Source organism: Moschus berezovskii, chromosome 11, assembly GCF_049115385.1.
Source record: "Moschus berezovskii isolate FMDL1 chromosome 11, NW_MosBer_1.0, whole genome shotgun sequence".
NCBI lineage: Eukaryota > Metazoa > Chordata > Mammalia > Artiodactyla > Moschidae > Moschus > Moschus berezovskii.
In genome coordinates, this window is record NC_142470.1 from 71,420,089 (window position 1) to 71,447,461 (window position 27,373).

At 38.4% G+C, this 27,373-nt stretch overlaps 1 protein-coding gene across 2 annotated transcripts in view; it reads left to right on the top strand.

Annotated features, from left to right (window-relative positions):
- The window catches only part of ASB3 (ankyrin repeat and SOCS box containing 3), a 114,858-nt gene that overhangs the window by 30,215 nt on the left and 57,270 nt on the right, over positions 1-27,373 (top strand). For both annotated transcript variants that reach the window (XM_088841482.1, XM_088841481.1), the window contains exons 2-3: positions 911-1,119; positions 10,467-10,625. In XM_088841482.1, coding sequence (XP_088697608.1) covers positions 924-1,119; positions 10,467-10,625 — 355 coding nt within the window. In that variant the 5' untranslated portion in view covers positions 911-923. The remainder of the gene's footprint in view (positions 1-910; positions 1,120-10,466; positions 10,626-27,373) is intronic.

The window sequence follows — 27,373 nt, forward strand, 5'->3', positions numbered from 1 at the left end:
TACCTCCTAAGATCTTTAGAAAAACTGAAGGAAGGATGAAACTGAAGTGTTATTGAGAAAGGGCTACCTCTTGGGAGATAACCATTGCCCTGAAATCCTGGGTCTTAGCCCAATCTACCTCATAGCTTGACTAACAAGAAATTGTCTTTGTAAGAGTCACATTCTGAGTTATGCAGGACACTGACTCCAGGGGAACTTGAGATGAACTTTGAAGGGAGATTGTGAGGAAGAGGGCAGTAATTCTGTGAAAAACTTTCTGGGCTAGTGTAGAAAAGCTGAACCCATCTCTTTATGATGCTCTTTGTTCATTTTAGCATATTCAGTCAGTGGGGCTGTTTCATCAAGGAACGAGAACCTGAGAGTTTCGCTCCTTCTGGAAAGGACTTGCAGGTGCAGAAAAACTAGAATTACTGCTTATTTTTGTTTTTTAAAAAAACTCTTTCACTCCTTTCTGGCTTTTTTGGGTTTAGTTTTTTCCTGTAAAGGGCTATGAAATTCTTGAGGCTGCATGTTGCTGGTAGTTAAATGGCCATCTCTATACAATAGAGTATACATTTGGGATTAACTGAGGGCCTTACGCTCTCTCATTAACAGCATTCCAATGAGTGTATTTTGTTGGAGTCTGAATGGAAGAAGAAGGCTGCAGGAAGAAGTTGCTCAGACAAGGAGTGACAGAACACTTTAAACTCCCTTGATACTTTTAATATGAGCATTCTAAGGAATCCTATCCCAAACAGAGAGACTTCTTGGTTTAGTCTAGCAGAGGTGATGGCATGACAGGTTGCTATCTCTACCTCAGGCTCTTCCTCAGCAATTATGTAATAGATGCCACAGATCAGCTGGGATCTTTTAATATCTAGGAGTACAGTATTTATTGATGATAGTGTTTTCTTTCTACCTTGTTTTGTAGATTGGTCAAAAGAATGGATTTTACAGAGGCATATGCTGATACATGCTCCACGGTTGGACTTGCTGCCAGAGAAGGCAATGTTAAAGTGTTAAGAAAACTGCTCAAAAAGGGGCGTAGCATTGATGTTGCTGATAACAGGGGATGGATGCCTATTCACGAAGCAGCTTATCACAACTCTGTAGAATGTTTGCGGATGTTAATTCGTGCAGGTAAAGTAAATTCATGGTATGGAAGGCTGGACTTGCAAGCTGGATTAATAAAAAAAGTGGTAATACATGACTTATTAACAGTAATATTTGTTTACCTTTCTGTAATCATACAGTGACTGCCTCTGTGTTATTAAGAATGGTTAGATTGCCCATCTTGAATTATGTAAGTATGGTGTTCCAGCTAGACATCTATAAATATTGTCCTTTATAGGGAAGTGCTTGTGCCTGGCTGATTTTTCTTGCTAAGCTAGGTGATGTGGCAAAAGTAGTCTGCTGTTTTAATTTAAGCATTTGGTAGTTTCTGGTTATGTTAATTTTTTATTCTTTCTCCAAAGAAAAAGAGCAGTGCTGCTGAAATTGAGGGTGTGAATATATTAGTCTTTTTAGAAATACTTTATGATTTCCTTAATTTTGGGACTCTTTGCAGTTAGCTTGCTTTTATATTTAATGAAGATACAGAAGAGAGTGGGACGGACAAGATCTCTGCTTTTATGGTGTTTTTAATCCTGTGAGGTTGGGAACAGACAATAAATAACTAAACAGTTAAGCAAGATAATTTCAAAAGGTGAAAGTGTTGTGGAAAAAATAAAGTAATGGGACAGAGAGTATCATGTACATCTTTTTCCAACTCTGTATTTGATTGACTTCATGCTCATAGGTTGAGGTCAGCTATGTGGAAGTGTTTTTACCCCAGAACTCAGCCAGTGCTACAAACCAATTCCATAAACTTTTTTTCCCTCTCCTTCTGAGCCAGCTACACATTTGCCAGCACACTGCTGAGTGAAGAGCTCAGTAAATGAGACTAAGCAAAGAGTTTGACACTTAGGAAACAGGGCATGGAAAGAGAACTAATGGTGCCTGCTTTGTGCAGTCATTGTACTAGATGCTTGATTTACGTTATTTATCTAGTAAATACAAAGTTGCTATTGAGGCCTTGTTAGACCCATTTTATTGTTGAAAAGATCAAGCAAGGCTTAGAGAAATTGACTTGTCAAAATTTATGTAATGAACTAGGAAGTTTGACTTGAATCCTTTTTTCTCTGACTCATGTTTTCCCACTATAGCATGCTTCCAGTGTTTAATCAAAATAAAACATTTTTAACATTCAGTTAATTTAAACTGAGATTGAATATAACACTCCATGTTATGACATTTGGTGCACTGTTTACATTTCATTAATTATGGAAACTCAGATTTTTCTTTTCTTTATACTTACTATCACCAGGCATAGCTATTCAGAAGGTAGTCTTTTGGGGCTAGAGCTCATCAAAATTACTGATTTCCTCATGGATTAGAAAGAAAATAATCCTTACAGTGTTTTTGGCTTGGCTTTTTGTTTGTTTTGTTTTAAGGGATGAGTGATAGCAAGGCTAAAGTCTCTAAAAATGATGCAGGCAGTTTGTCATGGTTGCTTTTTAAATCACATGTTCTAGAGTCTGTTGTAGTCAAATGTTTAAAGATACTAAAAGAATAAAATTTGTGACTCAGATTTTAAAATGCATGTGTTCAGAATTTGTTTGAAGTTAATTCTGTAGCTTGAATTCCCAAACTATCTCTGGTGACAAAGGCATGAATTTGAATATTTGTTTCTGGTTAAAAAGCTCATTCTAGATACACTGTTATCTCTTTCTGCTGCTGCTGCTAAGTTGCTTCAGTCCTGTCCGACTCTGTGCGACCCCAGAGACGGCAGCCCACCCACCAGGCTCTGCCGTCCCTGGGATTCTCCAGGCAAGAACACTGGAGTGGGTTGCCATTTCCTTCTCCAATGCACGAAAGTGAAAAGTGAAAGTGAAGTCGCTCAGTTGCGACCCCATGGACTGCAGCCCACCAGGCTCCTCCGTCCATGGGATTTTCCAGGCAGAGTACTGGAGTGGGGTGCCATTGCCTTCTCCGATCTCTTTCTACATCAGTTCTTTTTTTTTCTTTTTGGCCACTCAGTATGTGGGATCTTAGTTCCCCAATCAGGGATTGAACCCACACCCCGTGCATTGGGAACAAGGAGTCTTAACTGTTGGAGCACAGGGAAGTCCCCCCACATCAGTATTTTTTTTCCTTTTAGCTGCTGAATAAAATTAGGCATGCTTTTGACTTAATATGTTTAAACTGGCTATGTAAATCATTTGTGTTTTCTTTTAGAAATTAAAAACACCATCTTCATTGTTAATGATCGTTTTTTTTTTAGACTTGATGTTTTTAGAGGATAAGATGGCCACACATAGTTAACATAGTTGATATAAAGGTCAAATAAAAATTTCTTGCTATTTTTATTAGAGTTCACTATTATGAAATAAATTTTGGATAAATCTATTTGCAGTATATACACAAGGATTAGGGTGGACTCATTTGAAAAGACCCCAATGTTGGAAAAGATTGAAGGCAGAAGGAGAAGGGGATGACAGAGGATGAGATGGTTAGATGGCATCACCAACTCAATGGGCATGAGTTTCGGTAAACTCCGGGAGTTGGTGATGGACAGGGAGGCCTGGCGTGCTGTGGTTCATGGGGTCGCAAAGAGTTGGACATGACTGAGCAGCTGAACTGAACTGATGGAGAGAAGAATTTCAGCAGTACGTGAACTGTGAACATCCAGATGTTCAAGCTGGATTTAGAAAAGGCAGAGGAACCAGAGATCAAATTGCCAACATCCGTTGGATCATCAAAAGAACAAGAGAGTTGCAGAAAAACATCTATTTCTGCTTTATTGATTATGCCAAAGCCTTTGACTGTATGGATCACAACAAACTGTGGAAAATTCTGAAAGAGATGGGCATGCCAGACCACCTGACCTGCCTCCTGAGAAATCTATATACAGGTCAGGAAGCAACAGTTAGAACTGGACATGGAACAACAAACTGGGTCCAGATTGGGAAAGGAGTACGTCAAGGCTGAATATTGTCACCCTGCTTATTTAACTTACCTGCAGAGTACATCATGAGAAACGCTGAACTGGATGAAGCACATGCTGGAATCAAGTTTGCCGGGAGAAATATTAATAACCTCAGATATGCAGATGATACCACCCTTCTGGCAGAAAGCGAAGAAGAACTAAAGAGCCTCTTGATGAAAGTGAAAGAGGAGAGTTCAAAACTTGGCTTAAAACTCACCATTCAGAAAATGAAGATCATGGCATCTGGTCCCATCACTTAATAGCAAATAGATGGGACAACAGTGGAAACAGTGACAGACTTTATTTTTTTTAGGGGCCAGATTCACTGCAGATGGTGACTGCAGCCATGAAATTAAAAGACATTTGCTCCTTGGAAGAAAAGTTATGACCAACCTAGACGGGATTAAAAAGCAGAGACATTACTTTGCCAACAAAGGTCCGTCTAGTCAAGCCTATGGTTTTTTCAGTGGTCATGTGTGGATGTGAGAGTTGGAATATAAAGAAAGCTGAGTGCCAAAGAATTGCTGCTTTTGAACTGTGGTGTTGGAGAAGACTCTTGAGAGTCCCTTGGACTGCAAGGAGATCCAACCAGTCCATCCTAAAGGAGATCAGTTCTGATATTCATTGGAAGGACTGATGTTGAAGCTGAAACTCCAATACTTTGGCCATCTGATGCGAAGAACTGACTCATTTGAAAAGACCCTGAAGCTGGGAAAGATTGAAGGTGGGTGGAGAAGGGGACGACAGAGGATGAGATGGTTGGGTGGAACACCAACTCAATGGACATGAGTTTGAGTAAATTCCGGGAGTTGGTGTTGGACAGGGAGGCCTGGTGTGCTGCAGTCCATGGGGTCACAAAGAGTTGGAGATGACTGAGCGACTGAACTGACTGACTAACTGGTGGAGAGAAGACATAGGATTTTCAGAGGGTAGGAAGCATGTGTGTGACTTGTTCTAGCAGGTGGTGACGTTTTTGGTCTCAGTCTTCTTTGAGTTTGGTTGTTCTGTATGGTTCTGATTCACTATAAAAATCCAACTAAAATGAAGCAAAAGGTCTATATAACCTATTAATCACTTTCAGAAATGTTTTCTGAATTCCTCTGTCTCATCCCTTAAAGTCCGTACTTTATTCAGATCCTCTTTCTTTTTAAGAAAGATTATAATTAGAACTTTTCTGAGTGATTCAAATTAAAAAAAAAAAAAAAGACCAGTGGAGAATGGTAACTGACTATGTTGTATAATAGTCTAGCTAGCATACGGTTTCATTTAAGGAGGTATTTTAAAAGTGATGGTGACCTATGAACATTTCTAGTCTTGAAGAGTGAAGTGAGGTTTCTTCTGCTACTGATGACAGCGGCATCTTCATATCTGTACCAGTTAACCTGGTATTGTAGGTTAATCTTAAAAGTTTCCAAAGCAGGTTTGACATTTGTATTGTTTTTACTTGCCATACCCTTGTTTTATATGATTCATAATTCTCTTGTCCTTTGTGGTTCAGCTCTTACATATGTGTCTTTCATTATATAATTTCTGCCTTCTTGAACTTCATCTAATATTAGTGAACTGTCAGAGATTCCTAAAGCATTCTCTTAGTGCACTAAAGTATGAAGGTGCTCAGGCCTAGAAAAAATAATGGAAGAGTCTTAAATGGTGAGAAAGGCTTTGGCTGACCATTATTTTGGATCCAGAATCTAGCCTAGAAATCAGTCATACATGGCCTTCTCATTCAAGTTGGAGAACACTCAAGTGTAGTATGGATTACTTAGAAATTTAATATGCATATATATGTATATATTGAAGTGAAGTCGGTCAGTCGTGTCTGACTCTTTGCCACCCCATAGACTGTAGCCTACCAGGCTCCTCTGTCCATGGGATTTTCCAGGCACTAGTACTGGAGTGGATTGCCATTTCCTTCTCCAGGGGATCTTCCCAACCCAGGGCTTGAACCCGCATTGTAGACAGACACTTAACCATCAGAACCACTGTAAAAATATATTTTACTTTAGCTTTCTGTATAAAGTATTAGCACAAATAAAAAATTTGCATCTTTCTTGTATTGGAAGTTTGGTGTAATTGGTATTGATAGTTAATTATGCCGTTCTATATTAAACCATTTGCTGACTAAAGGTTACTTAAACTATTGTAATTAATTATAACATTATGAACAAGTGCTTTTATGTGGCCAATAAATGATCTAACTCATAGTACTTTTTATTAGTTCATATTAAAAAATATTGTACTGTTATACTGGGTATGATAACAGATATTAGAAATCCTTAGATGAATAAGGCAATTTAGCTTAGTGAATAAGAATGTGTATTCAGGGTTATTGCGATCACTGTCAAGACTATCATGACAGAGGAAGAGAGCTGGCTAAACTTTGAACATAACGATAGTGAGAATGTATAGTCAAGGAACAAGAGTGAGGAGATTCATGAATGGAAAACCAGTAAGAGGGGGTATCAGGGCAGGGGGATTCTTGCTAAACCAACTCAGCAGGATTTTTTTCTGGGACTGGGCTAGGGAGGCCAAAGATACAACTGGGGAGTGTGGGGCCAGGGACAAGGTCTAGGCCTATTCAAGAAGGCCCAGAAGAGACTGGCTAAAGTTTTGTCAAGGAGAGGGTCATTGTCACTCCCCAGCCTCCTGACCGGCATCCCTTCAGGTCCTCCTGCTCTCTGTTCTCTTTCCACATAGGAGTATTCTTCACTGCCTCCCCTTCCCCATCACCTGCTCATCATTGAGATGTCAGCTCATGGGTCCCCTGCCCTTGGAAGTCTTCGTTGATCTCACAGACCTCAAGCTAGGTCTTCCTAACTAAAGATCACGCAGAAACTGTTAGACTATCGTCTGCATTATCAGAGTTTAAGATGGGGACTCTATTACAGTCTCAGCCTGTTGTCACAAAGGTGTCACCACCACTGGAGGTTCTGTGAGCAGAGCATGAATACAGATGACTGGGAAACTGCTTGGGTATTTGTTTAAAAGTGTTCAGTTAATGAAAAGTGCTTATTACACTATTTTGCAATTTGGAGATAAGAGTGAAAAATTATAAGATTCAAAATGTGTTGCTTTGAACTTTTAGTTCTTTATCAGGCTCTACAGCTATGTCAATATCTGCATTAATTTAAACAGTACTCATGGGTGGATTCCCTCATGTCAAGAAAATTAGAGATTCCAAGGGAACATTTCATGCAAAGATGGGCTTGATAAAGAACAGAAATGGTATGGACCTAACAGAAGCAGAAGATATTAAGAAGAGGTGGCAAGAATACACAGAAGAACTGTACAAAAAAGATCTTCACGACCAAGATAGTCACGATAACATGATCACTGACCTAGAGCCAGACATCTTGGAATGTGAAGTCAAGTGGGCCTTAGAAAGCATCACTATGAATAAAACTAGTGGAGGTGATGGAATTCCAGTTGAGCTATTTCAAATCTTGAAAGATGATGCTGTGAAAGTGCTGCACTCAATATGCCAGCAGATTTGGAAAACTCAGCAGTGGCCACAGGACTGGAAAAGGTCAGTCTTCATTCCAATCCCAAAGAAAGGGAATGCCAAAGAATGCTCAAACTACCGCACAATTGCACTCATCTCACACGCTAGTAAAGGCATGCTCAAAGTTCTCCAAGCCAGGCTTCAGCAGTATGTGAACCGTGAACTCCCAGATGTTCAAGCAGGTTTTAGAAAAGGCAGAGGCACCAGAGATCAAATTGCCAACATGCTCTGGATCATGGAGAAAGCAAGAGAGTTCCAGAAAACCATCTATTTCTGCTTCACTGACTATGCCAAAGCCTTTGACTGTGTGGATCACAATAAACTGTGGAAAATTCTGAAAGAGATGGGAATCCCAGACCACCTGACCTGTCTCTTGAGAAACCTGTATGCAGGTCAGGAAGCAACAGTCAGAACTGGACATGGAACAGCAGACTGGTTCCAAATAGGAAAAGGAGTACGTCAAGGCTGTATATTGTCACCTTGCTTATTTAACTTCTATGCAGAGTACATCATGAGGAACGCTGGGCTGGAAGAAGCACAAGCTTGAATCAAGATTGCCGGGAGAAATATCAGTAACCTCAGATATGCAGATGACACTACCCTTATGGCAGAAAGTGAAGAGGAACTCAAAAGCCTCTTGATGAAAGTGAAAGAGGAGAGTGAAAAGGTTGGCTTGAAGCTCAACATTCAGAAAACAAAGATCATGGCATCTGGTCCCATCACTTCATGGGAAATAGATGGGGAAACAGTGGAAATAGTGTCAGACTTTATTTTTTTGGGCTCCAAAACAGATGCTGATTGCAGCCATGAAATTAAAAGACACTTACTCCTTGGAAGGAAAGTTATGACCAACCTTGATAGTATATTAAAAAGCAGAGACATTACTTTGCCAACCAAGGTCCGTCTAGTCAAGGCTATGGTTTTTCCCGTGGTCATGTATGGATGTGAGAGTTGGACTGTGAAGAAAGCTGATTGCCGAAGAATTGATGCTTTTGAACTGTGGTGTTGGAGAAAACTCTTGAGAGTCCCTTGTACTGCAAGGAGATCCAACCAGTCCATTCTAAAGGAGATCAATCCTGGGTGTTCATTGGAAGGACTGATGCTGAAGCTGAAACTGCAATACTTTGGCCACCTCATGTGACGAGTTGACTCACTGGAAAAGACTCTGATGCTGGGAAAGGTTGGGGGCAGGAGAAGAAGGGGATGACCGAGAATGAGATGGCTGGATGGCATCACCGACTCTGTGGACATGAGTTTGAATGAACTCCGGGAGTTGGTGATGGACAGGGAGGCCTGGTGTGCTATGCTTAATGGGGTCGCGGAGAGTCGGACACGACTGAGCGACTGAACTGAACTGAGTACAATTAAATTTAAGGGGAAAGAAAAAGAGTTGTGTTCAGATGGACCACATTATTCTAAGTTTAACAAATGGTTTAATTTTTAAAGTCTAGGCTCTCCTCAATATTTTCCTTGTTTTATTTTTCTAAATTCTTTGTTATTCTTATCTACTTTCCCCAACCCCTATCAACATGAATCACTTTACTAGTAGAAAACCAGTCAATCAAGTAACATTCAGCTCTGTTGACATTTTGCTTAGAATTATAATAAATTTATTATTTTGGGAAGAATCAGCATCTCATGTTGAAATTTTCTTTTTGGGAGCTATTTGTGTATCTGTATCGAGCCTGTATCTGTATAAATGTTCTATAGGAAATTTCAACATATATAGATATAGATGATAGTTTTTTTTTTTTTTTAATTTATTTGGCTGTACCAGGTTTTAGTTGTGGCATGCAAATTCTTAATTAGAGCATGTGGGACCTAGGGCCCTGACTAGGGATTGAAACCAGGCCCCCTGCATTGGGAGTGCGGAATCTTAGCCACTGGCTCACCAGGAAGTCCCTTAATGTGATACTTTTGTGGATAGATGAATAAATGTCTGTTTCTGACTAATCTGGAGAAGACTTTCTTTGTGATAGTGACTTTTAAAATATAACTACCCTATCTTGCCATTTAGTTGTGTATCTTATAAAGTTGGAGGCTGCTTTTTTTGATTTATGTTAGAGCTTAGACCCCCAGTTTCAGTAGTGAGTTACGGTTTTAAGAATTACTTAAAACCGATGATTATTTTAGTCAGGAGCATTAGTTTTAATTCAGATATTTCAAGAAAGATATTACTTAAAGCTTTTAAAATTTGTCTACTTTTTGTTTTTATCAATACTCTCAGAAATGCCTTCTCCAGTCACCTTACAGCCCATCCCTCTATTGTGGGTTTAGAATCTGATTGTTTTGGAAGCCAAGTAAGAAAGTTACTTAATATTACCTTTTGTTGTGGAGTTGCAGAAAATTTAATGTGGACATTATTTCCATAACTTGAATGTTACCAAAACTTAGAGATTTTCCTAACAAACCCAAGAAAACTTAAAGTCAGTTAATTCATAAGTTCCTTATAAATTGTTACAATTCAATTTCTTTGGAGTGCATTTTATTAGTTTAGAAATGCAGTCTTCATTAATGATTAGAATGTAGTTTTAGCTTAGAAAAGGTGTATTTTAAACTGCCTTCATCTTATTAGTTGAATGCAAAGAAATAATGCTACAGATGAGACCATTTTCTTCATGGAAATTAGGAAAGTAAAAAATTCAAGTTTATTAATATTTCAGTAAATCTCGAATCTTGGTCTTATGTTCCCTTTTAATTCCTGCCACTCTCTTTCCCCTGATTACCAAAAAATAGAGGAGAAAATGAGTACGGGGGCAGAATCTGCGTTAAGACTACTGGAGAGCTGTTTACAGTGACCGTATGGAACTTTTTCTTGGTTTTCTAGAGTTTTAAACTGTAAGACTTCCCATTTATACTTATCTTTTGATATTTTATTAAATTCTTTTTAGAATCTTTGCTTTTTAATCTCAAGAAATAGAAGTGATATCTTCTAATTGATAGTTTATTCTTTCATAGATTCATCTGAAAACTACATCAAGACAAAGACCTTTGAGGGCTTCTGTGCATTACATCTTGCTGCAAGTCAGGGACATTGGAAGATTATACAGATTCTTTTAGAAGCTGGGGCAGATCCAAATGCAACTACTTTAGAGGAAACCACGCCACTGTTTTTAGGTGATGTATGTTATTTGTGGTACAGATAACAATTTTAATTTTTTAAATTTTATATTTTTCTTAAGAAACTAAGCCAGATTTTCTGTCAAGCTGTTGTACTTACGGCAAATATTATATTGCCATTTCTTTGATTTTGAAACCAGAAAGGTGTTTTTAAAGGTTCTTCATTTTATACCCTTGAGTGATAGCATCTGGGAATAATCATTTTTGGTGGGGAGGATATCTTTAAATGTCTGTTTAAAGTTGTAAAATCTTCTCTAAATTGTAGTCACCATCATTGTTCTTGGTGTTGTTCTGAAGACCAGGTAGAGTTTAAATTGTAGCAGTAGTTACAAGGTTACCTGTGAATGTTTTATGTTTGCTTCTCTGTTTTCTTAGCGTTAAAAAATTAAAGTTTTATGGAAGAAATTAATGGGATAAATCTTTAATGCCAGTTAATTTGTTGCCTGTATGGATCACTATTTAGACTTATTCCTTTATGGTCTATTTTTTAATTCATTAAGAACAGAGGCCAGATTCTAAAGGGCATACTTCCAGTACCTGTCTTTTATTCTTCCCTCCTTTTCTTTCATCATATTTGTCTTCAGGCACACTGTGGTCCAAAAAGTTTAGTGGAATGTGAGAAAATTAAGAGGATAAAATATTTATATAGAGTCAAAGTATTTGGACTATAGTTTGGTCCTGCCACATGTTATTTGTAAGTTCACTTATTTACTGTATGATTCAGTTTCCTCACTTACAAAATGAGAGTAATAGTACCTGCCTAGTCTTTTAGTCTGCAAATAAAATGTCTATGAAAATAATTTTTTCCTTGTGAATTTAAAAATACATATTCTTAAAATTTGTGTACAGTAGAATTCATTCTTTTCAGTGGACAGTTGTATGAGTTTTGATGTATGTATAAAAATGTGTGATGACAGTGACAATCAAGACAGAAGAGTACATCACCTTCCAAAATTTCATCGTGTTTCGGATTTTTATCAGCATTCTCTCCTAACTTCACACCTACAACCACTGTCTGTTTTCTGTTTTCATCCCTGTATTTTGCTCTTTTTTTTGGCCGTGCTGTATGGCTTGGGGTAATCTAAGTTCCTTGACCAAGGATTGAACCTGGGCCTTGGCAGTGGAAGCCCAGAGTCCTAACCACAAGACTACCAGGGAACTCCTCTGTAGTTTGCTTTTTAATGGAGTGTCATAAATGTATGGGCTTCCCTGGTGACTCAGATGGTAAGGAATCCACCTGCCATGTGGGAGACCTGGGTTCAATCCCATGGTTGGGAAGATCCCCTGGAGGAGGGCATGACAACCCACTCTAGTATTCTTGTATGGAGAATCCTCATGGACAGAGGAGCCTGGTGGACTATAGTCCATGGGGTCACAAAGAGTGAAACACGATTGAGTGACTAAGCACCTAAATATGTATGAAATAATACAACATGGGACTTTCGAGACTGACTTCTTCCTGCTTTTGAGATTCATACCTACTGTTGCACGTATCAATAATTCTTTCATTTATTGCTAAGTAGTATTCCATTGTATGAGTGCACCACAGTGTATCCATTTACCAATTGATGAACATTTGAATTGTGATTGTCAGTGTTCAGTGATGATGAATAAATTGCTACAAACTTTTGCATGTAGGTTTTGTTTTAAATATAAGATTTCATTTCTCTTAATTAATATTTAGGATTGTTAGGTCATGTGGTAAGTATATATTTAACTTTGGAAAAATTTGGAAGTGACATGAAGTCTTCACTTCACAGTCGTGTCCGACTCTTTGCAACCCCATGGACTGTAGCCTACCAGGCTCCTCCGTCCATGGGATTTTCAGGCAAGAATGCTGGAGTTGACTGCCGTTTCCTTTTCCAGGAGATCTTCCCGATCCAGGGATTCAACCCAGGTCTCCTGCATTGTAGGCAGACGCTTTACTGTCTGAGCCACCAGGGAAGTCCAAGTATATATTTAATTTTGGAAAAGTTTGAAAATTTCTTACAAAGAGACTCTACCAGTTTGCATTCTCTCCAGTAATGTTTGAGTTTCAGTTGCCCCACATCCTTACCATGTCACTTGGAACTGACAGCTTTTTCTTTTGCTTTTTTTACATTTTAGTCATTTTAATAGGAATTAGTGGTATGTCGTGATTTTGATTTGTATTTTTCCTGATTGCTAATGACATTGAACATCTTTTCTTGTGACTATTTGTCATTTTTCTTTTTTTCCTATTCTTAGACAAAAGTGTTTTGTTTTGAAATAATTTCAGATTTATGGAAATAATATTACAAAGATTCTTAAATACCTTTCACCCGAAGTTTGTTCTTTTGTCTTTGTCCACAGTATCATTTTTTCTTAGTGTATACCCTTATGTTGTTTATTGGAAGAATTTTTAGATTAAATTATACACACAAAGCTTCTTTACCTACTTTTGTGTGAACTTCCTAGAGGCAGTGAAATTCTTTTATATATCTGCCATAAAATAATCAAGATCAGGAAGTTAACGTTGATGCAGAACTTTATTTAATCTACAGATTGTATGTAGTTTGCAGATTTCTGTTTTTGCCAGTTGTTCCACTACTCTCTTTTTCAGCAAATAAATTTTTTTTTATTGGTTCAGGGTCAGTCCAGGATTATTTTTTATATTTAGATGTTATGTCTCTTTAGCCTCCTGTAACAGTTTTTCAGTCCTTATCTTTTATGATTTTAACATGTTTGAAGAGTTCAGGTGATTTGTTTTGTAAAATGTCTTTCAGTTTGGGTTTCTCTCATGTTTTTTCATGATAAAGTGCAGGTAATGTATTTCTCCAGGAATACCACAGAAGTGAAAGGATAGTGCATTTTATCAGGAAGAAAATGATCTATTATTGATGATATTAATTTATAAAAGTGTTTTGGATATGTGATATATACTGTTATGAAGATGTTTCATGGAAGCCTTGCCATTATATGATTTGCATTTCCTGAGGGGAAGATTACTTTATTATATAAAGTTTCGTTTTTTTTTCCCCCCACATTCACATTTGATCCACCTTGAATATTCTGTACAACAACATAGAAAGCTTAAGCTTTCATTGAGGCTGTGCTGTGTGCAATCTTTATTCCTGTTGTTATCTTCAAAAAATCTAACATAGAGCCGTGAACAAAATGAATTAAGGCCTGTCAGAGATAAAGGGTTCAGAGTATTAAAAGAGGGAAACAAAAGTCACTCTGGGATGACAGGGGAAGATATCATGTGTAGAGTACTGTATTAATAGTAACAATAATGCTTATTTAACAGAAAAGTGTACCAAGCACTATGTCAGGTGTTTTAGATGAATTGCCTTTGTTTTACACTGTGATTCTATGAAAATGTACTATTATTATTTCAACTCTCACAGATGAGGTGATGTAAAAACACTATTTTAGAATCAGGAGTGCTGTATATAAGTTTTGATCTTGCTCTCACCTGTGTATTGGTTAGAATAGCGTTTCCCAAATTGATTCAGTGAGCTAATACATGTTCATTGACAGAAGGATTCCAGATCAACATACATTTGAGAAATGCTATGTCTTGTATTCCCCAGTGCAGAAAAACAGAAAACAGTAGCCATGTAGTTTTATGTGTCTACCTAGTCTGAATACACTGTGCTCCGTGTTATCCTATTTTAGTATCTCCATAGTTCTTATCACTGGCTGCAGTTATTTGTTTGCTACTTTGTTTATCGACTCCCCTCATTAGAAAGAATGTACCGTGAGAGCAGGGATTTTCTTGTTCACTCTCCTAATTCCCAAACTTAGAGGCTGGGATACCATAAAGTGAAAGTGAAAGTTGAAGTTGCTCAGTCTTGTCCTACTCTTTGCAACCCCATGAATACAGTCTATGGAATTCTGTAGGCCAGAATACTGGAGTGGATAGCCTTTCTTTTCTCCAGGGGATCTTCCCAACCCAGGGATCAAACCCAGGTCTGCTGCATTACTCTAGGAGGTGGGTCAAAGAGGATCTTGCTGTTAGTATGTCAAAGAGTGTACTGCATATATTTTCCTCTAAGTGCTTTATAGTTTTTGGCCTTACATTTAAATCTTTAATCCATTTTGAGTTTATTTTTGTGTTTGGTGTTAAAAAGTGTCCTTGTTTTATTTTTTTTTACATGTAGCTGTCCAGTTTTCCCAGCACCACTTATTGAAAAGGCATTTTTCCATTGTATAATCTTGCCTCTTTTGTCAAAAATAAGGTGCCCATAGGTGCATGGGTTTATCTCTGGGGTTCCTGTCTTGTTCCATTGGTTTGTATTTCTGTTTTTGTGCTGGTACCATACTGTCTTAATGACTGTAGCTTTGTAGTAGAGTCTGAAGTCAGGAAGGTTGATTTCTCCAGCTTCATTCTTCTTTCTTAAGATTGCTTTGGCTGTTCAGGGTCTTTTGTGTTTCCATACAAATTGTGAAATTTTTGTTCTAGTTCTGTGAAAAATACCATTGGTAGTTTGATACGGATTTCATTGAATCTGTAGATTACTTTGGGTAGTGTAGTCATTTTCATAGTATTGATTCTTCTGATCCTAGAATATAGTATATCTCTCCATCTGTTTGTGTCATCTGGGATTTCTTTCATCAGTGTCTTGCAGTTTTCTGCGTACAGGTCTTTTGTCTCCTTAGGTAGATTAATCCCTTGGTATTTTACTCCTTTTGTTTCATTAAAGTGAAAGTGAAAGTGAAGTCACTCAGTCGTGTCTGATTCTTTGAGACCCTGTGGACTGTAGCCTATCAGGCTTCTCTGTCCATGGGATTCTCCAGGCAAGAATACTGGAGTGGGTTACCATTTCCTTCTCCAGGGGATCTTCCCGACCCAGGGATCGAACCCGGGTCTCCTGCACTGGAGGCAGACGTTTTAACCTCTGAGCCACCAGGGTTGCATTAGGTGTTTCTTAAGTTAGGTGTTCTGGGATCTAGTGTCTGCTCTGCACTGTAAATAATAAGACAAATTTTAGTAATCTGCTTTGCTAGCCTGTATCTTTCTCCCTCTTTTAAATAACTGCAGTGATCTGTGTTTCACTCTATAATGGAAGAGTCTTTTTTTTTTTTAATTAATAGAAAATCCAGAACACTTCAAGGTTTGAACCAAACTATGGATGATAATTTCTAGATGAGGAAGAGTGGTTAGACCACCTGGACTTAAAGTGAGAAAGCGGAACTGCCCATGTAGTATATCTTCTTTCCCCATCTGTAGAGTTATCTTCCAAAGTTGTTCATTGCTGAAACTTTGGAGTATGTTGCCTCTTCCCCCAAGGGAAGCTATATTCCCTTTGCATGTTGTTGTCCCTATCCTGTGGATCAAAGTGAACTTAAACTGGATGATCAATGGATAGAAATTGAATACAGAATTATGAAAACTTCAGGTAGCTGGAAAGTCATCAACATCAGTGGTGTGTCACTATGATTGAACTGAAGAGTGAATGCAGAGAATTAGAAAATTTATTACTCCACTGTTTGTAATGGGAATATCTTCCCTGTGCAGAACTCACCAAGATTTTCATAAAATTAAGTTTGGAAGAAAGATTTTCAGTTCGATGGAAGTAAGAATTAAATTGAGAAAACCCCACAAGAAAGGGGAAATTTACCAAACGTCTCTGTATCTTGCCACGTGAAAATTGTTCTTATAGAACATCATTTGCTACATGCAACTTAAAGTTTATGTTTAACAAGGAGTCTGCCCTTTGTTTCTTTTCTTGCCTTCTTTCCCAACTACTTTTCCCTTGCTTCATAAATACATTCACAGTAAGTATTCTAAACCTCTTTGGAAATAAGAATACCTTTATTTATAAATATAGAAGATTCTAAGTGAAAAATATAGCTGATTATGAAGGAAATTGGTTTTCTCTTTATTTTGCTAAATTTAAAACAGCACTGATAAATTGGAAGCTAAAATCCAACCTGTTGTGACTTCATAGGACAGTTTTCTGTGATAAATGCCGTTTTGGCTTTTGATGGACCATTTTTCATTTTTTGTTCTTCAGAGTCTGCTTCGTCTGTGTAACCTTCAACGTTAAACATAACCTTCAACGTATTTATTAGTAAAGTGTTTCATAAACAGTGTTATGTGAGGCTGCCTGTTTCAATGTGTGTGTTTGCTCAGTCGTGCAGCTGTTACAACCCCATGGACTGTAGCCCGCCAGGTGCCTCTGTCCATGGAATTCCCCAGGAAGGATTACTGGAATGGGTCGCTATTTTCTCCTCCAGTCTTTCTTCTTGATGCAGGGATTGAACCCACCTCTTCTGTGTCCCCTGCATTGGCAAGAGGATTCTATATCACTGAGCCTTCTGGGAAGAGGTGCCTATTTCAATATTAAATATATAAAATATGTCATACTTAAGCTTATGTGGCCTATCCTTTGATTCTGTTGATATATTCCAGAGTTGAACAAACCAACCTAGATTTCATTTTTCACTTGTATTTTCATGGATCAGTGATCATTCATAGGGTTATTTTTTGAGGTGCTATGAATTTTGAGGTTTAGCGTTCATATCGGTTCAGTTCAGTCACTCAGTCATGTCCAACTCTTAGCATTCATATATTTAATATTAATTAAACTTAATCTTTGGAGTTATTTTTAGATCTTTAAATAGAATGAGTAATCATCTTCCTCAAGGATTGTAACCTAAGCATTTTTATTTGAGGGCATGTTCTTGAAAAGAGAAGTTTGAGTTTTCTCAGGTTTGAAGTATGGCTGTTCACTAAAAGGTTACATTTTTAAAATGTTAATTTCTTGTTCTGTTTACTTTCTTGTTGTAACTTTTTATTGTTTTGTATCATACTCTTTTATGTTTTAAGACTGTATCTTTTTGTTCCATAAGGTAAGCAGTTGTAAAACAAGTATATTATCTTTCTTGTGTTACTTCATATAATTAAATGTATTTATGCCATCTGTCTTTTTATCAGTCATGTTTGATTGTTAAACTTCCAGCTTTTAAAAATGAAGAAATCAGTATCCTTATATTCTCCTTGTGTAACTCTCTTTTTTCTGTCCTTTTCCAAATTTTGTTAGTTATATTGTATTATGTTTCAGTGGAAATAACATACTGGCATCTTAATACCTTAATTTTATTTTATTCTTATAGTTCTATGATTAAATAGCTTAGAAGTTTATCAGCAGGTATTTTGCCATGATTTTTCCAGTCCTGCTTGGTTAACTAAATTCTTTTCTTTAATAGAGTCATCTAAACGGACCCATGAAGATAATGTTCCTCAAATTCTTTCATATTCGTAATTGAATAATGATTTTATTTATTTTTAGATTGTTTTTGGCTGTGTGGCTCAACTTGTGGGATCTTAGTTCCCTGACCAGTGATTGAAGTGGGCCCTTAGCAGTGAAGTGTGGAGTCCTAACTGCTGGACCACCAGAGAATTAAATGATTTTATATTTGTATAGCTGTTTGATTAGGTAAATTTGGGACACATTTTCTTTGAGAAACTTTATAGTGGAAATTTATTATGTTCTGGAGTTGAAGTTGGAGGCCTCTGATTTTCTTCTGTTTTTAGTGACAGTATTTTGTTTCTTTCAGAGTTTTCTGAAACATGGAATGCTGTTTCAATATTTATTTTAGTAAGTCTTTCTGTAATTATATTTTAAAATATTTATCCTGTTATTATGTTGGTCATCTTGGGCTCCAGTTATTTGTTTATCGTTTGTCCTTTTTCATTTCTGTTATTTCCTCTACACCTTTTTTGTTTGTTTTTACTTTTCCTGCTTTGTTCCTTTTCAAAATGTCTGTTTTCTCTAGTATTTTTTACAATTTCAACTGCATTTCTATGATAACTTTATTTTTCCCAGGCCTTTTCTAAATTGTCCAGGTTTATATTACATCAGCTATTATCTAGTTATCTTTTACCTGAGCACTTATATCTCAGTTCAGTTCATTTCAGTCACTCAGTCATGTCTGCATCTTTGCGACCCCATGGACTGCAGCACACCAGGCCTCCCTGTCCATCACCAACTCCCGGAGTTTCCTCAAACTCATGTCCTTTAAGTCGGTGATGGCACCAAAATCTCATCTTCTCCACCCACCTTCAATCTTTCCAAGCATCAGGGTCTTTTCAAATGAGTAAGCTCTTCGCATCAGGTGGTGAAAATATTGGAATTTCAGCTTTAGCATCAGTCCTTGCAATGAATATTTAGGACTGATTTCCTTTCGGATGAACTGGTTGGATATCTGTGCAGTCCAAGGGACTCTCAAGAGTCTTCTCCAACACCACAGTTCAAAAGCATCAATTCTTCGGTGCTCAGCTTTCTTTATAGTCCACCTCTCACATCCATACATGACTACTGGAAAAACTATAGCCTTGACTAGACGGACCTTTGTTGACAAAGTAATGTCTCTGCTTTTTTTTTTTTTTTTAAGAGGGTTTCAGCATTTTATTTTTATTTTTTTATTTTTTATTTATTTTTTTTTAGGAGGGATGCTTTTTTCATATATTTCACAATCTACTACAACATGTATTACTTTTTTTTTTCCCTACAGTTCATAACTTTTATAAATAAAATAAATGTACAGTGAATAAGTTCTCTGAAATATTTCAATATTTCTGCAGGTTTAGTAACATCGTAAAATACATTTCAACTAAAATTCACAAATCTAAAAACCTGTTAGGAATTTTTAGGCGTTTTAAGTTGGAAATGAAGACCAATGTTACATCGTAATATGCCAATTACAAATAGTACTTCAAATAGCAAATACTACAGTTTGTCCCAAACTTTAAAAACTATCCATGAACTCAACACTGAACTATTGATGGCTATGAGAATTGTTTCCTAGCCTTTTTGAAAATTTCAGCCCATTTATGTTTAAGGTAATTATTGATAAGTACGATCCCGTAGCCATTTTCTTTATTGCTTTGAGTTCAAGTTTATACACTCTTTCTGTGTTTTCTGTCTATAGAAGATCCTTTAGCATTTGTTGGAGAGCTGGTTTGGTGATGCTGAATTCCCTCAGCTTTTGCTTGTCTGTAAAGCTTTTGATTTCTCCTTCATATTTGAATGAGATCCTTGCTGGGTATAGTAATCTGGGCTGTAGGGTATTTTCTTTCATCACTTTAAGTATGTCTTGCCACTCCCTTCTGGCCTGAAGAGTTTCTGTTGAAAGATCAGCTGTTATCCTTATGGGAATCCCCTTGTGTGTTATTTGCTGCTTTTCCCTTGCTGCTTTTAATATTTGTTCTTTGTGATTGATCTTTGTTAATTTGATTAATATGTGTCTTGGAGTATTTTGCCTTGGGTTTATCCTGTTGGGGACTCTCTGGGTTTCTTGGACTTGGGTGATTATTTCTTTCCCCATTTTAGGGAAGTTTTCAACTATTATCTCCTCAAGTATTGTCTCATGGTCTTTCTTTTTGTCTTCTTCTTCTGGCACTCCTATGATTCGAATGTTGGAGCGTTTAACATTGTCCCAGAGGTCTCTAATATTGTCCTCATTTCTTTTAATTCGTTTTTCTTTTTTCCTCTCTGTTTCATTTATTTCTACAATTCTATCTTCTAGTTCGCTTATCCTGTCTTCTGCCTCTGTTATTCTACTGTTTGTTCCCTCCAGAGTGTTTCTGATCTCATCTATTGCATTATTCATTGTATATTGACTCTTTTTTATTTCTTCTAAGTCCTTATTAAATCTTTCTTCCATCTTCTCAATCCTTTTCTCCAGGTTATTTATCTGTAACTCCATTTTGCTTTCAAGATTTTGAATCATTTTCACCATCAAAATTTGAAATTCTTTATCAGGTAAATTCCCTGTATCTTCTTCTTTTGTTTGTGTTGGTGGGCAATTATCTTGTTCCTTTACTTGCTGGGTATTTCTCTGCCTCTTCATCTTGCTTATATTGCTTTGCTTGGGGTGTCCTTTCCCTCTTCTTGCAGTTTGTGGAGTTCTCTTTATTATGTAGTTTCTTCGCTGTGTGTGGGGTTGGACAGGTGACTTGTCCGGGTTCCGTGGTTAGGGAAGCATGTGTCGGTGTTCTGGTGAGTGGAGCTGGATTTCTTCTCTTTCCTTTAGAAGACAATGGCTGCTTTTCTGGGAGCCTGATGTCCTCTGCCAGTATTCAGAAGTTGTTTTGTGGACTTTACTCCGCATTCAAATGTTCCTTTGATGAATTTGTGGGGGAGAGAGTGGTCTCGCCATCTTATCCCTCCGCCATCTTGTTCCTTCCTCCCCAGAACACTGGATTCTTATATTCCACTTGGTCGTGAAGTATCTCTTCCCAGCTGCTCCAGCAAGGTGCAGCCGCTGTACCTTACCTTGGACGAGGGGTATCTCCTCAAGGCTGCCCCTCCTGCTTTGAATGTGGATCAGCTCCTCTCGGCCCTCCAGTGCCCAAGCAGCCACCGCCTCCTGGACGTGGTACAGCTCCTCTCAGCCACCGCCCTAACCCAGGGCGCAGGGCAGCTCCTCTCAGCCACGATTCTGCACGTGGTCGGTTGCGCCGGGGCCGGAGCCGGGCGTCTCTCGCGTCTGCGCCGCCGGAGCCGGGCCCCTTGCTTTCTTTAGCTTCTTTCCTTGGCTCATGGTCCCTTCCTTGAATCACTCCAACATCTTGCTATTTCTCTCTCCATTTATGTAAAATTCTTGAAGTGCTGCTTTCCTTGGCTCATGGTCCCTTCCTTGAATCACTCCAACCTCTTGCTATTTCTCTCTCCATTTATGTAAAATTCTTGAAGTGACAAAATTGTAGAAATGGAGAACAGGTTAGTTGTTGGCAGGGATTAAAGATGAGTAGAGATCAGAGGATGGAGGTTGGAGCCCAATGTCTCTGCTTTTTAATATGCTATCTAGGTTGGTCATAACTTTCCTTCAAGGAGTAAGCGTCTTTTTATTTCATGGCTACAGTCTCCATCTGGAGTGATTTTGGAGCCCTAAAAAATAAAGTCTGACACTGTTTCCATTGTTTCTCCATCTATTTGCCATGAAGTGATGGGACCAGATGCCATGATTTTAGCTTTCTGAATGTTGAGCTTTAAGCCAACATTTTCACTCTCTTTCTCTTTCATCAAGAGGCTTTTTAGTTCTTCGCTTTCTGCCATAAGGGTGGTGTCGTCTGCATATCTGAGGTTATTGATATTTCTCCCGGCAATCTTGATTCAAGCTTGTGCTTCCTCCAGCCCAGCGTTTCTCATGATGTACTCTGCATATAAGTTAAATAAGCAGGGTGACAATATACAGCCTTGACATACTCCTTTTCCTATTTGGAACCAGTCTGTTGTTCCATGTTCAGTTCTAACTTTGCTTCTTGACCAGCATACAGATTTCTCAAGAGGCAGGTCAGGTGGTCTGGTATTCCCATTTCTTTTGGAATTTTCCACAATTTATTGTGATCCACACAGTCAAAGGCTTTGGCATAGTCAATGAAGCAGAAATAGATGTTTTTCTGGAACTCTCTTGCTTTTTTGATGATTAAGTGGATGTTGGCAATTTGAACTCTGGTTCCTCTGCCTTTTCTAAAACCAGCGTGAACATCTGGAAATTCACAGTTCACGTATTGTTGAAACCTGGCTTGGAGAATTTTGAGCATTACTTTACTAGCGTGTGAGGTGAGTGTAATTTTGCAGTAGTTTGAGTATTCTTTGGCATTTCCTTTCTTTGGGATTGGAATGAACACTGACCTTTTCCAGTCCTGTGGCCACTGCTGAGTTTTCCAGATTTGCTGGCATATTGAGTGCAACACTCACAGCATCATATATGAGGATTTGAAATAGCTCAAATGGAATTCCATCACCTCCACTAGCTTTGTTCATAGTGATGCTTCCTAAGGCCCACTTGACTTCACATTCCAGGATGTCTGGCTCTGAGTGATGATCAAACCTTCATGATTATCTGGGTTGTGAAAATCTTTTTTGTGTAGTTCTTCTGTGTATTCTTGCCACCTCTTCTTAATATCTTCTGCTTCTGTTAGGTCCATACTATTTCTGTCCTTATTTGGCCCATTTTTGCATGAAATTTTCCCTTGGGATCTCTAATTTTCGTAAAGAGATCTCTAGTCTTTCCTATTCTATTATTTTCCTCTGTTTATTTGCACTGATCACTGAGGAAGGCTTTCTTATCTCTAGTTGCTATTCTTTGGATCTCTGCATTCAACTGGGTATATCTTTCCTTATCTCCTTTGCTTTTCTCTTCTATTCTTTTCACAGCTATTTTTAAGGCCTCCTCAGACAGCCATTTTGCTTTTTTTGGATTTCCTTTACTTGGGGATGGTCTTGAAACCTGTCTCCTGTACAATGTCACGAACCTCTGTCTGTGCACTCTATTAGATCTAGTCCCTTAAATCTATTTCTTACTTCCACTGTATAGTCATAAGGGATTTGATTTAGGTCATATCTGAATGGTCTAGTGGTTTTCCTTACTTTCTTCAATTTAAGTCTGAGTTTGGCAATACGGAGTTCTTGATCTGAGCCATAGTCAGCTTCCAGTCTCGTTTTTGCTGACCGTATAGAGCTTCTCCATCTTTGGCTGCAAAGAATATCATCAATCTGATTTCGGTGTTGACCATGTGGTGATGTCCATGTGTAGAGTCTTCTCTTGTGTTGTTGGAAGAGGGTGTTCGCTATGACCAGTGCGTCCTCTTGGCAAAACTCTATTAGCCTTTGCTCTGCTTCATTCTGTACCCCAAGGCCAAATTTGCCTATTACTCCAGGTGTTTCTTGACTTCCTACTTTTGCATTCCAGTCCCGTATAATAAAAAGGACGTCTTTTTTGGGTGTTAGTTCTAAAAGGTCTTGTGGGTCTTCATAGAACCTTTCGACTTTAGCTTCTTCAGCATTACTGGTTGGGGCATAGATTTGGATCACTGTGATACTGAATGGTTTGCCTTGGAAACAAACAGAGATCATTGTGTTGTTTTTGAGATTGCATCCAAGTATTGCGTTTCGGACTCTTTTGTTGACTGTGATGGCTACTCCATTTCTTCTAAGGGATTCCTGCCCACAGTAGTAGATACAATGGTCATCTGAGTTAAATTCACCCATTCCAGTCCAGTTTAGTTCACTGATTCCTAAAATTTCACCATTCACTCTTGCCATCTCCTGTTTGACCACTTCCAATTTGCCTTGATTCATGGACCTAACATTCCAGGTTCCTATGCAATATTGTTCTTTACAGCATCAAACCTTGCTTCTATCACCAGTCCCGTCCACAACTTTGTGTTGTTTTTGCTTTGGCTCCATCTCTTCTTCTTTCTGGAGTTATTTCTCTACTGATCTCCAATGTGCCTTTTTACACCAGCTTCATTATTTTCCTCTTAAAATTTACAGCAAAAGGTTTAACCACAGTTTTCATTCATTTTGTGGCAGTATTTTTATAATAAGAGTTTAGTGTTTTTGTTGTTGTTTTGGTGTACCAATAGTTTTTCCCATAACTTTCCTCCCCCATTTTGGTGTCTTTAATAGATGTGTTCTTGTTCCTTTGTGATAACTTATCTGGAAATGTGAGCTTTTGCTCAGGTTTCACCTTTGTTTCAGGAGCTTTTCAATAGGACAGAGATTGAGCCACATTCCACACGGGCTAATTTTCCTTTTGACTCATGGTTTTCGGAGAAGGCACTGGCGACCCAGTCCAGTATTCTTGCCTGGAAAATCCCATGGATGGAGGAGCCTGGTAGGCTGCAGTCCATGGGGTCACTAAGAATCAGACACAACTGAGCGACTTCACTTTCACTTTTCACTTTCATGCATTCGAGAAGGAAATGGCAACCCACTCCAGTGTTTTTGCCTGGAGAATCCCAGGGACAGGGGAGCCTGGTGGGCTGCTGTCTGTGGGGTCGCACAGAGTCGGACACAACTGATGTGACTTACAGCAGCAGCAACATGGTTTTTGGGTGTGAATTCATTTGTTGTTCAATTCCTCAGTCAGGTTTTACTCTTTGTGATCCCATGGACTGGAGCACACCAGACTTTCCTGTCCTTCACTATCTCCTCCATTGAGTCAATGATACCATCCATCCTTCTCATCCTCTTTTGTCCCTTTCTCCTACTTCCCTCATTGATTTCCCAAAAGCATCATGGTTGTTTTAGAAAAGGCAGAGGAACCAGAGATCATATTGCCAACATCCACTGACTCATCGAAAAAGTAGAGAGTTCCAGAAAAACATCTGTTTCTGCTTCATTGACTATGCCAATGCCTTTGACTATGTGGATCATGACAAACTGTGGAAAATTCTGAAAGAGATAGGAATACCAGACCACCTGACCTGACTCTTGAGAAACCTGTATGCAGGTCAGGAAGCAACATTTAGAACCAGACATGGAACAACAGACTAGTTCTGAATTGGGCAAGGAGTACGTCAAGGCTGTATATTGTCACCCTGCTTACTTAACTTATATGCAGAGTACATCATGAGAAATGCTGGGCTAGATGAAGCACAAGCTGGAATCAAGAATCCTGGGAGAAATATCAATAACCTCAGATATGTAGATGACACCACCCACAAAGAACTAAAGAGCCTCTTGATGAAAGTGAAGTTGGAGAATGAAAAGTTGGCTTAAAACTCAACATTCAGAAAACTAAGATAATGGCATCTGGTCCCATCACTTCATGGCAAATAGATGGGAAAACAGTGGAAGCAAAGACAGACTTTATTTTTTGGGGCTCCAAAATCACTGCAGATGGTGACTCCAGGCATGAAATTAAAAGATGCTCACTGCTTGGAAGGAAAGTTATGACCAACCTAGACAGCATATTAAAAAGCAGAGACATTACTTTACCAACAAAGGCCCATCTAATCGGAGGTATGGTTTTTCCAGTGGTCATGTATGCATGTGAGAGTTGGAGAAAGCTAAGTGCTGAAGAATTGATGCTTTTGAACTGTGGTGTTGGAGAAGACTCTTGAGAGTCCCTTAGACTGCACTCTTGAGAGTCCCTTAGACTGCACCAGTCCTTCCTAAAGGAAATCAGTCCTAAATATTTATTGCAAGGACTTATGCTGAAGCTGAAATTCCAATATTTTCGCCACCTGATGTGAAGAGCTTGCTCATTTGAAAGGACCCTGATGCTGGGAAAGACTGAAGGCGGGTGGACAATGGGACGACAGAATATGAGATGGTGAAATGGCATCACTGACTCAATGGACATGAGTTTGGGTGAACTCTGGGAGTTGGTGATGGACAGGGAGGCCTGGTGTGCTGCAGTCCATGGGGTCGTAAAGAGTTGGACATGACTGAGTGACTGAAATGAAGTGAACTGAACTGAATGTGTCCAATGAGTGAATTCATTTAGCCATTATCTTTCACTGTTTAGTTGGTATAGGCAGCTGTGGGGTTTTTACAAGGTAGCTTCACTTCTGTGCTAGCCCAGATTGACTATTCCTGCAAATGTATCATGTTTGTGTGATTTCTTATTTAGACCGAGGTCTTCTGACTTTGAGATTTCTACTCTGTGCATAGGTATTCTTCCTTCCAGTTCATGAATCTTATCCCTCTGCTGGACATTTATATTTTGCCCCTCAGAGGGAGCCTCTGTCCCACCTCTGAGCAGTTTACTTTTCTGGCTGCTTGTGAGATGTGCAGTTGACACTTTCTCCCCTTCTTCCCACAAGTACCCGCGATTAACCTCTGTTTTGAAAGCTCCTACCTATTTTTGATCTGAAGTTTTAGTGGGATTTGTAGTTTTGCTAAAAACGCAGAATGTGTTTTTATTTCTTATTTTGTTTGCTCACTTTGGATTAATTGCTCTTATAGCTTTCTATGAAGAGTAAGGGGAACTACTTTATCCACAATTTTAAAATTGGAAGTCCATACTTTTAAAGTAAGGCAAAAATTCTTGATGTCAGTATTTTGTATAGTTTAATATTCTAGTGCATGTTAGAAATAGACTTAAATGAGCCATTCCTCACCCCATCCTGCTCATACAATGCAATCTCTATTCTCTTTAGATACCATAGAGCAGTGCTATTCAAAAATGTCAGTGTGTTGATAAGGGGCTTGAGCTATAATGTAGATCGGTGAAATACATTTGTACAACTTCCTTCATCAAAATAGTTTTCTTTCAAGAAAAATGTCAGCTGAACTTAACAGTGTGCTTTAAGGACATAATTGATTTACATTCAGGTAAATTTCTCATTTTGTTGAGGACTGATAAGAGTTGGTAGATCAACAGGCTGTGAACAGTGTTGAGTAGCACTGCTGTACAGTATGGATGTGTGGCTGTCAGCTGGAATCATTACATAGTTAATTCAGTCGTTCCTTTATTTATGATGATTATTGCCACTGGCCAAGTGTGCAGTGACCATCACTGGTTAGCATGGCTGAAATAAAAGTGTTGCTTCTCTATAATTAGGAGTCCTCGGGGTGAGGGATGTTTTGCCATATACTTTTTCTTTGCTAGGGACTCCTCAGTGTAGTGATTTATTTCTCTAATCCATACTGTGGAGATCATGTAGAGGTGGCTCCTGTAAGGAGGATACTGTTTATGAGAATTTTAAGAACATGAATTGGATAATTATAAAGGGTTGCAGTATTCACTGTTATAATTCTGGATGAATATGTAAATTTAAAGATGTGCTATAAATTAAATGTTTCTCTCAGCTCTGTGGTGGGGAGACATGGAGAAATAATAAAATCGTGGAATATTAGTTTTTTGTCTCCTAAAAGATGCTTACTCCTTGGAAGGAAAGTTATGACCAACCTTGATAATATATTAAAAAGCAGAGACATTACTTTGCCAACAAAGGTCCGTCTAGTCAAGGCTATCGTTTTTCCCGTGGTCATGTATGGATGTGAGAGTTGGACTGTGAAGAAAGCTGATTGCCG